The 10,014-nt window shown below is 38.1% G+C and overlaps 1 protein-coding gene and 1 pseudogene across 2 annotated transcripts; both read left to right on the top strand.

Moving 5' to 3' along the window:
• On the top strand, window positions 1-5,285 carry LOC143534753 (chlorophyll(ide) b reductase NOL, chloroplastic-like). Of its 2 annotated transcripts, none has more exons than XM_077029169.1 (13): window positions 1-286; window positions 1,967-2,035; window positions 2,189-2,250; window positions 2,346-2,432; window positions 2,529-2,596; window positions 2,686-2,734; window positions 2,799-2,884; window positions 3,379-3,436; window positions 3,518-3,568; window positions 3,673-3,723; window positions 3,806-3,847; window positions 3,988-4,098; window positions 5,122-5,285. In XM_077029169.1, the coding sequence occupies exons 1-13, from the start codon at window positions 1-3 to the stop codon at window positions 5,167-5,169; spliced, it is 1,068 nt and encodes a 355-aa protein (XP_076885284.1). In that variant the 3' UTR covers window positions 5,170-5,285. The 2 variants fall into 2 exon arrangements, with proteins under 2 accessions (XP_076885284.1, XP_076885285.1); XM_077029170.1 differs by lacking the exon at window positions 1-286 and adding an exon at window positions 908-990.
• Window positions 5,286-7,046: 1,761 nt separating this feature from the next.
• Window positions 7,047-8,497, top strand: LOC143534752 (zeatin O-glucosyltransferase-like; annotated as a pseudogene).
• Window positions 8,498-10,014: the final 1,517 nt, after the last annotated feature.

Genomic DNA, 10,014 nt, shown 5'->3' with positions numbered 1-10,014 from the left:
ATGGCAATAACTGCAACTTCATCATCATCTTCTTCTTCACTCTTAGTAACCTTTAACAACTCACTATCCTCTACACCATCATTAACCCATCTTCCAGTTATTAATACTTCTTTATATCATCACCACCATCCTCAACTCTCTGTCACCAGAAAACTTGGTGTTTTAACAAATTATTCCGGTCACCGGAAACCCTTTAAACTTAAACCGCCAATGTGCTCTGATTCTTTGACTAAATCTCAGCCCATGGTTCCTCCGTATAATGTTCTAATCACTGGTTCCACTAAAGGTTTGATTTTTTTTTATTATTATTTTTTTTGTTTTTGTTTTTGCATGTGGGTATAATGATTTTTGATGATTTTAAAGGTTTAATTTTTAATTAGAGTTCAGTTTGATATTTGAGAAACAAAATTTAGAAATGCAGAAAATTAGGCTAATTTTTATGCATTTTTGTTTTAGGGGTGTAAACGAGCCGAGCCTGAGGCGTTTTGACTTACGAGAGCTCGAGATTGGCTCGTGAGACATTTTATGAGCTCGTGGCTTGGGATTGGGACCGGCTCGTTTATTATTTGTTATTTAATTTATATGCATTATTGATTTTTTTATATATTTTGAGAAAAACCTTAACAAGCATAAGCTCGAGCTCGGCTGTGTTGAACCTTAAATGAGCCAAATTCGACTTGAGCTCGGCTGTGCAGTGTAAAGTTCCCAAAAAAAATTAAGAATACGCCAGGCAAGGCTCGATAATTACAGAAGCTTTATTTGAGGCTTGGGCTCTGCTCGAGCTCGATTACGCTCGGCTTGTTTTGAGCTATTTATCCATCCAATCTCGAGTAGCTCACGAGCGGCTCGGCTCGTTTGCACCCCTAATCTCGAGTAAATCAGGTCACCAGAAACCCTTTAAACTAAAACCGCCAATGTGTTCTGATTCTTTGAGTAAATCTCAGCCGATGGTTCCTCCGTATAATGTTCTAATTACTGGTTCCACTAAACGTTTGAAATTTTTAATTTTTTTTTTGGTTTTTGCATGTGGGTATAATGAGTTTTGATGGGTTTAAAGGTTTAATTAGTGTTTGAGATGTGAAATTGCAGGGTCTTTAAGGGTTTAGTTTGATATTTGTGAAACAAGATTCAGAAATGCAGAAAATTAGTCTAATTTTCTGCATTTCTGATATTTTGTTTTTCGGGTGTAAATAAGCCGAGCCCGAGGCGTTTTGACTTACGAGTGCTTGAACTTGAGTTTGGCTTGTTTTGAGCTCATTTTATAAAAATCGAGCTCGGTGCTTGCCTTGGGCTTGGCTCGTTTATTATATATTAATTAATTTATTTACATTTTTAATTATTTTTAAATATTTTCAGAATGACCTTAACAAACATAAGTGTGGCTGGAGCTCGTGCGCAGTACCTTAAACGAGCCAAACTCGGCTCGAGCTTGGTTATGCTGTGTGAAATTAGTACATAGAAGTCCAAAATAGTTAAAACTTAAAAAATACACGAGGCTCGTTAAGGCTCGATTAGCCTAACCGATCTTTCCATACAAGGCTTGAGCTTAGGTTCAATAACTAAATGAGCTCTATTTGAGGCTCCGGCTTGCCTCGAGCTAGATAAGGCTTGGCTCATTTCGAGCTTTCTATCGATCCGATCTTGAGTAGCTTGGCTTGTTAAGGCTCGACGAGCCTAACCAATATTTCCATAACTTAATGAGCTTTATTTGAGGGTCGGGATCGGTAAGGCTTGGCTCATTTCGAGCTTTTTATTGATCCAATCTCGAGTAGCTCACTAGCGGCTCGGCTCATTTGCACCCCTAAATTTACAACAAGGCGTTTTTTAGCGATAAATGAGTTGGAGTTTGCATTTTAAGCCTAATAACCAATAAATGAAAGATGAATATTTTAATGATCATTGATATTTATATATGAATTACTTAAAAGTTCTAGTTTTGTTACTAATTTGCAAATTGTATTTCCAGGTATAGGTTATGCCTTAGCTAAAGAGTTTCTTAAAGCCGGTGATAATGTAATAATATGCTCAAGGTCCGGTAAGTACAAGCTTGTTCAAATATAAAATAGAAACGGGGGGTAGATCCGGATCTTGTCTGACTTAAAATGACTCAAACCGGTTAAACATATAATAAAAATAGTTTTAATGTTTGCAAACACCGTAGTTAAATTGTTTTTAACCGTTTATACAGCTGAACGTGTTGAATCAGCTCTCCAGACGTTAAGGGCGGAATCCGGGGTTCAGCATGTGTGGGTACCTACAGATATTTTTATACAATGTTTAAACTTTAAACTATATTATTATTATTATTATTATTTTTATTATTTAAATGATATGGTTTTGTGCAGGGTACAAAGTGTGATGTTAGGGACGGGAATGATGTTAAAAACTTAGTTAAATATGCACAAGACAACCTCCAGTACGTTGATATATGGGTAAGTCGAGCTTTCATCATTATTTTTATTCACATCGAGATTTTTAATGAAAGTTAATAATTTATTATAACTATAATGAAATTTTGATGAATGCAGATTAATAATGCAGGATCAAATGCATATAGCTATAAACCTCTAGCAGAAGCTTCAGATGAGGATCTAATGTAAGCTTTTTAGTACTTTTTTTACTTTCAACATTAATTAAACTATATCTTTGTTATTTGATGAATAAACTTTTATGTTCTGTTTATAGAGAAGTTGTGACTACAAACACGCTTGGTTTGATGATTTGTTGCCGGGAGGTAATTCCGTTTGCACGTGTCGAAATTGGTTGAATCTTTCCTTATTTTTGTTGTGTTATTATAGGCAATGAAAATGATGCTAAACCAGCCTAGAGGCGGCCATATATTCAACATTGATGGAGCCGGTTCTGATGGAAGACCGACCCCCAGGTGTGTGTACGCACGCGTTTAATTTAAAATAAAAAATCATCATCATAATCATCATCATCGTACTCAGTATATCCCACTAATAGCAAAGCTATGGTAGGGTGAGGGTAAGATGTATACAACCTTACCTCTACCCTTTAGAAATAGAGAGGCCGCTTCCGGTGAGACCCCCGGCTCGATAGTAGTTTTGCATCAAGACTTGGACATAAGGCACATAACACTCAACCATCGGGGCACCGCAGATTGGTACATGTACCCTTGTCTTTCAGCTATCAGCGCCACCACATGATGTCTGACTAACCTTCCGCCACTTTTAACATTATTTTCACGAGATTAGTAAAATAACGTCAAAATTAGTGCAATTTCACTTTTATTTTTATTTTAAAATAAAAGATATATAAAATAAAAAAATATAAAAACTTTTGAAAAACTCTGTTATCGTATATAAAAGATACAATATAAAGCATAATTAATTTCTTTATCTTTTGTTTATTTAGGTTTGCTGCATATGGGGCAACTAAACGCAGTGTGGTGCATTTAACAAAATCATTACAGGTAATAATTGCAATTTATTCAATATAGTTATTTATTTAGTTTTTAATTTTGACATACAATTTTAGTCAATCTTTTATGAAGGCGGAGTTGCGGATGCAAGAAGTAAGCAATGTTGTTGTCCATAACTTGTCGGTATGTTGTGGTTTTCTTGCGCATATAAACTTCTACACACACACACACACACACACACACACTTACATTTATTTATATATTTTCTGGTTTGATATGTTTTGCAGCCAGGAATGGTTACAACTGACCTACTCATGTCGGGTGCCAACACAAAGCAGGTTTAATTTGTACTAACCAAAATTCTTATTCCCTAATCAACGTGTTACTTTTCTTTACTAATATGATTTTGTATTATTACAGGCCAAATTTTTCATTAACGTTTTGGCAGAACCAGCAGACGAGGTAACATTCACGAAAATTTAGACCTTCAAACAAAATGATCTTAAGTGATTAGGTTGAAATATATATTGGGACATCAATAAATACAGCTTGACTAATTTATGTTACTGATTATTTTTTAATTTTATTTGTCGAGTATGCAGGTTGCAAAGTACCTTGTTCCGAATATCAGGTCCATACCGAGCAGTGGATCAACAAGGCCGACATACATTCGTTTCCTTACGGGATTAAAAGCATACTCCCAAATATTCTCTGTAAGCACTACCAAGTTACTTTAAGCTGGTTATATATTGAACATGTTTATATTTGCTTAGGCTATGTTAGGGCTGTAAACGAGCCGAGTCGAGTCGAGCCAGAGTGTGCTCGAGCTCGAGCTCGAACTTAATCGAGCTGGCTGGAGCTCAGCTCGTTTTCTTTATCGAGATGAAAAATCGAGCTCGAGCTCGTCGAGCCGGACTCCTTTAATTTCTTTTAAAAAAATATTTTTTATTTATTGTTTTTTTATTTTATATTTTACAAATTTTGATATATAAAATACAAAAAAAATAATTTTAACATACATATTATATAAAATTTATAAACTAGAGAATTTATAAATTAATTTGTTTTATTTTCGTTATTCTTTTATAAAGTTTTAGGTATTGAGTGTCATAATATATGTATAATTTTATTTATTTATTTCTTGGTATGATATAATTGTATATAGATATTAAAATTTAGGGTTTAATCTAAACGAGCCAACGAGTCGAGCCAAGACCGAGCTACGAGCCGAGCAGACCCTGGCTCGAGCTCGGCTCGTTTAAAAATCGAGCCTAGTCGAGTCGAGCTCATTTAGAATCGAGCTTTTTCGAGCCGAGCTATTTTCGAGCGAGCCACGAGCCGCGGGCTTTTTGAACAGCCCTAGGCTATGTGTAGTGGAGGGGCTACATTCGGGGGCGATTTTTGACACGTCGCGCCACGTCAGCAGGGGGGGGGGGGGCGATTTTCATTTTTGGTGTAGTGGTTTGTCGCCCAGTATTGCCTCGTCACATCATATATATATACCTATATATTATATGCATGTATATATATATAACACACATATTAATAAAATATTATTATTTTCTAAACCAAAACCGGCGACAAGCATTTGTCGCCCCCCCTCCCCCCCCCCCAAAAAAAATATCGCCCCAAAATTGCCGGCGGGGTGGGGTGTTCATGGTGACAAAACATATTTCCTTGATGCTTATTTTGTATGGAGTTAAATAATGCATTTGTGTTCCTTTTGGTTTGTGTAGAGATTGGCTTTTGGAGCTAGAAGGAATAGATATTTCGTTGAAGATTAATTAACGCCTCTGCGATTTCTGTAAGCACACAAGAGAAGTTATAAATATGTATTTTGTTATTGCATCTGTTCTATAATGTTGGTATAGTAACTAGTAAAGTCTAATTGATTGTGTTAAGAGCAGAGTGGTTAGTGTAACGCGTTGTTTTGATGTCACCGTTGAGCTATCGTTTGCTTGGGGTGGGATGCGGCGTCCAAATCTTCCCTAGCATCTTTCAGACTTTCACCCTCTTCTTCACGTCAGTATCACATTACATTCCTTAATAATTTCGGTTCCCTAAAGCATTGCAATGGTCATTTAGCTTCTCTAATTATTTTTTTATGTAAATAACAAAAATAAATTTCTTTAATAATAAATAAAATTTAATTTTAGAAGAAACTGCATTTCATTAACAGTAAAAAATTACAAAATAAAACCGAGTGAGAAAAAAAAATCATAAAAAACATATATGGTCACTCGTAATGAAATCTCGTCTTGACATTTGATGTTCACTCAGTCTCGAGATTAAGTATATCATCAGCGCATGACTCTTCGCAAAGTTGTAACTAGACTTGTAATGTAAGTATTATAAATAGACTTGTAATATATATTTTATCGGGTGCATTCACATACATTCTATTGTTTTTACTTTGTTTAATAATTTTTTGGCTTTAAAAAATAAGAATAAATAATATATGTTCAACATAAATGAAATATAAACAATGATTAAAACGTTTCTTCCAAAAAGTTAGATATATATATATATATATATATTTCGTCATCACAAATGTTTTATTCTTAAAATTTTGATTTTTTTTTTAAACCGTAAACTTTTATAAACAGTCAAAACGTCAACAAGAGAAACCAAACACCCACGAGCTGTCTCCACAACTCGGAGAGCATCCCTCAAAAAGCAAAAAATTACATCAAATTAAATTTACATAAATTCGACCCTATGTTTTTTTTGTTTTCAAACTAAAATTTTTAATTAAACCATGTTAAATACAATTGATTTCTTTCATTCTTTTATTACGTCCGAAATTTTTTATAAATAGTGTAAATCCATCCGTTTTCGTATGGGAATTTGAGCCTCCCCCAATCCCACGTTTTTGTCCAAGCTTCGGCACTAGAAATCGGGTCATATATAGACTCGATTATATAATCTGGTATGACATTGAGATTACCGATCAGAGGTGCACAAAACGGGTTTTCCAAATACTCGGTTCCGGGTATGGAACATGGTTCGAGTATGACCGGGTATTCGCAATACCCGAGTGGGTTCGGGTCTGGGTATTGTCTCTAAAAACCATACCCTATGCATTGAGTTCAGGTAATGTATAGAACCGAATATTCTAAAACAGGGTATTTGAATACCATATTTCCTATATTCGGTTTTTTTCGGGCTTTTTTCCGGGTATATTGAATTTTTTAAAAGGTTGCACATTTAGGGATATTTTTTAGGTATTTTTCGAGTAATTTCGGGTATTTTGAAAAACCCAGTTTCGGGTAATGGAAAAACTAGGTTCCGGGTATGGAACCGGTTTCGATTTTCAGGTATTACCGGGTATATATCGGGTCCGGTTCTAGGTACGGATTTTGGTACCGAAATGCATACCCTATCCGTACCCTACGAGTAGGGTCAGGTACAAGTTCAAATATTTAAAACCTGGTTCCGAGTATTCTTTTCGGGTCCGGTTCCGGGTTCGGGTTGTTTGTGCACCTCTATTACAATTACCGATACTGTCCATCCCTATTTATGAGCTTCTGTTTGTTGATGGGCCGGTTTGATTGAAAGTGGGCTTCTATACTAATGGATATACCATCGTACTATCGTAGATTCGTAGGGCTCAGTTCATGTATCTATCTCTATATATGTTATCAATATATCATCGCAACTCTTATCTTCAGTTGTTCACTTCTTCAAGTACCAAAACAAAATACAAAAAATGGCCGTCAACCGGAAAACCATTCCGGCAACCGAACTAGCAGCAGTAATAGTACCATTCGTTGCGCAAGGCCACTTAACCCAACTCCTCCATCTATCCCGCCTCATCGCAAACTATAACATCCCCATACACTTCATCACCACCCCGGGTTGCATTCGTCAACTCCAAACTCGCTACCAGATCTCAACCGACCGCACCAGAATCCACTTCCATGAATTCCCAACCCTTCCATTCATTTCCCCACCACCCGACCCATCATCCCACTTCCCTACCCACCTCCAACCATTATTCGACTCCAGTCTTCACCTTCGTCACCCTACAACCACCTTATTATTATCACTTTCGTTGAAAGTTAAGAAGGTGGTTGTAATACATGACGTGCTAATGTCTTACGTCGTTCAGGACGTTAAGACATTAACCAACGCTGAAACGTTTGTGTTTCAGCCGCCTCCGGCTTTCTACCGAGCTTGTGGACTCTGGGAGAAAGCCGGAGGCGGACAGTTCCCGTTCAACCAACCATTCCCGGTTGAATTGGAACTGATGGAGAAACTTCTGTCGAAAGACGGAATTTCCAGCCAGGAGTTTAGGGAACTCCTGGAAGTTCAACAGTCCCACATGGGTTCTCATGTGGGAGAGTTGTATGATTCGTCGAGAGTAATCGAAGGCGAATTTATAGAGAAACCGGAGATCGCAGGGAAAAGAAGATATGGGCTATTGGACCGTTAAACCCGGTCCGGATATCATGTAATGGGACGGATTCGATGGACCGTCACAAATGCTTGCAATGGCTAGACAAGCAGCAGGCAAATTCGGTTATGTATGTGTCTTTTGGGACAACGACAACCTTTAGCGACGAACAAATTAGGGAGTTAGGGCTCGGGTTGGAGAGAAGCGGGCAACGGTTTATTTGGGTGGTTCGTGTCGCAGACACGAGTGAATCAGCTGGGTATGAGGAGAGGAAGGTTGAGTTGCCGGATGGGTTTGAAGAAAAAGTGAGGTGTCGAGGGTTGATAGAGCGATCGTGGGCCCCACAGTTGGAGATTCTGGAGCATTCTGTGACAGGTGGGTTTATGAGTCATTGTGGGTGGAACTCAACTATGGAGAGTATATCTATGGGAGTACCGATGGCCACGTGGCCAATGCATTCTGATCAGCCGAGAAACGCATTTTTAATAACGGATATTATTAAAATTGGTATTGCTGTAAAAAATTAGGGGAGTAGAAATGAGTTTGTGAAGGCTAATGTGGTGGCAGATGCTGTTACAAGGCTAATGGCTTCGGAGGAAGGGGTGGAGATAAGGCGAAGGGCGGTGAAATTGGATGGTGAAGTGAAGGAATCGGTGGCGGAAGGTGGCGTACGTTGTAGGGAAATGGATTCGTTCATTTCTTATATATGTTCGTAGATTATTAGGGGGTGTTCGGTAGAGGGATTTGATTGGGGAGAAATTGAATTAGAAATATTTCTTTTGTTTGTTTTCCACTTTTCATTTCTATTTCTCTTTCTATTTCTCTAAAACTAGAGAATTCCGTTTCTCTTTAAAACAAAGAGAAATCCATTTCTCAGCAGCCTCCTCATAGCATGTCACCACCTCGTCTCCGGCCACCACCCCGTCTCCGGCCACCACCCCGTCTCCGGCCACCACCTCGTCTCCGGCCGTCACCTCGTCTCCAAGTCTGCAACCGCCACCTCGTCTCCAAGTCTGCAACCACCACCCCGTCTCCGCCGTTCGCAGTGGTGAACACAGAGATGGTAACCGGTTGTAGGTTGCAGGTGGTACGGGTGAACGGAGATTAGGGTTTCAAGTGGTGGTTCGTGGTAGGTTAGGGTTTTCAGATGGTCGGGTGATTGTGGTCGCAGGTGGGTGACAGTGGTAGTGGAAATCGGCGGTGGTCGCAGGTGGCTTCTGATTATCATCATCATCATCATCATCGCCACCACAACCACCACCACAAAATCTCCAAAGAGGCAGTGATGACAGATCTGAGCCTCCTTTTTCTATATCTTATGTTCCAAAAATTTGAATCTTTTTAATTTCTTGTGTACTGTGGTTGAAGAAGGGGATTTGGTGGCGGCAGCCGGTGGTGGTGGGCTGTGGTTGAAGAAAGGGCTGTGGTGGTGGTGCTGGTGGTGTGGGGCTGTGGTGGTGGGGCTGGTGGTGGTGGTGGGGCTGTGGTGGTGGTGCTGGTGGTGGTGGGGCTGCGGTGGTGAGTGGTGTCAGGTTGGGTGGAGGTGGGGTTGGGTATGGTAAAGTTCTCTGTTTATTTTCTCGTGTACCAAACAAGAGAAATGATTCTCATTCTCCATACCAATTCTCTTTCTCTACAATTCCATTTCCATTTCTATTTTCTCTCATTTTCCATTCTCTGTACCAAACACCCCCTTAGAGTATCTGTCGTGAATTCACCGTAAGATAAAGGAAAAAAAGGTTGAGTCACTGTCACCGTATAGATTTTACTATTAACTAAATATAAAGTTTTACTTTGAAAATTAAATAATAGAAAATAATTAAAAATATAGTTATAGTTTCAAAGTTGGCTGCGATCTATTAAATATTATAGTTAAAAAGCTAACGCTTGCGTCCGAAACATACCAACCATGACGAATTAAAAGTGTGTTTTTATATGAAATGTTATATTATATGTTATATTATAAAGTATAAACAAGTTAGATAAATGTGTAATGTACCTCGTATTTGTGATCTAGTAGTAAGATATTTGTATTTATTTCATCGTGTGTTTCGTCAAAAAGTTTTGTTCTTATGGTGACACAACAACTGTCAAGTGAAAACCACGGTATGTTCTTCTCAAAGAACGCACAAGCCAAACACTAAAATCAGCATGAATCCGGACAACATAGTTTGTTCAAAGTAGTACAATGAGACTCTTTAAAGAAAATAACCGGAAAAAATTAAAATATTTG

This window comes from Bidens hawaiensis, unplaced genomic scaffold, assembly GCF_021521415.1.
Source record: "Bidens hawaiensis isolate Kalapana, Puna unplaced genomic scaffold, B.hawaiensis_p1.1 tig00010302_1, whole genome shotgun sequence".
In the NCBI taxonomy this organism is placed as follows: domain Eukaryota; kingdom Viridiplantae; phylum Streptophyta; class Magnoliopsida; order Asterales; family Asteraceae; genus Bidens; species Bidens hawaiensis.
The sequence above is the reverse complement of the archived record's forward strand: the minus strand, read 5'-3'. Positions and strand labels throughout refer to the sequence as shown.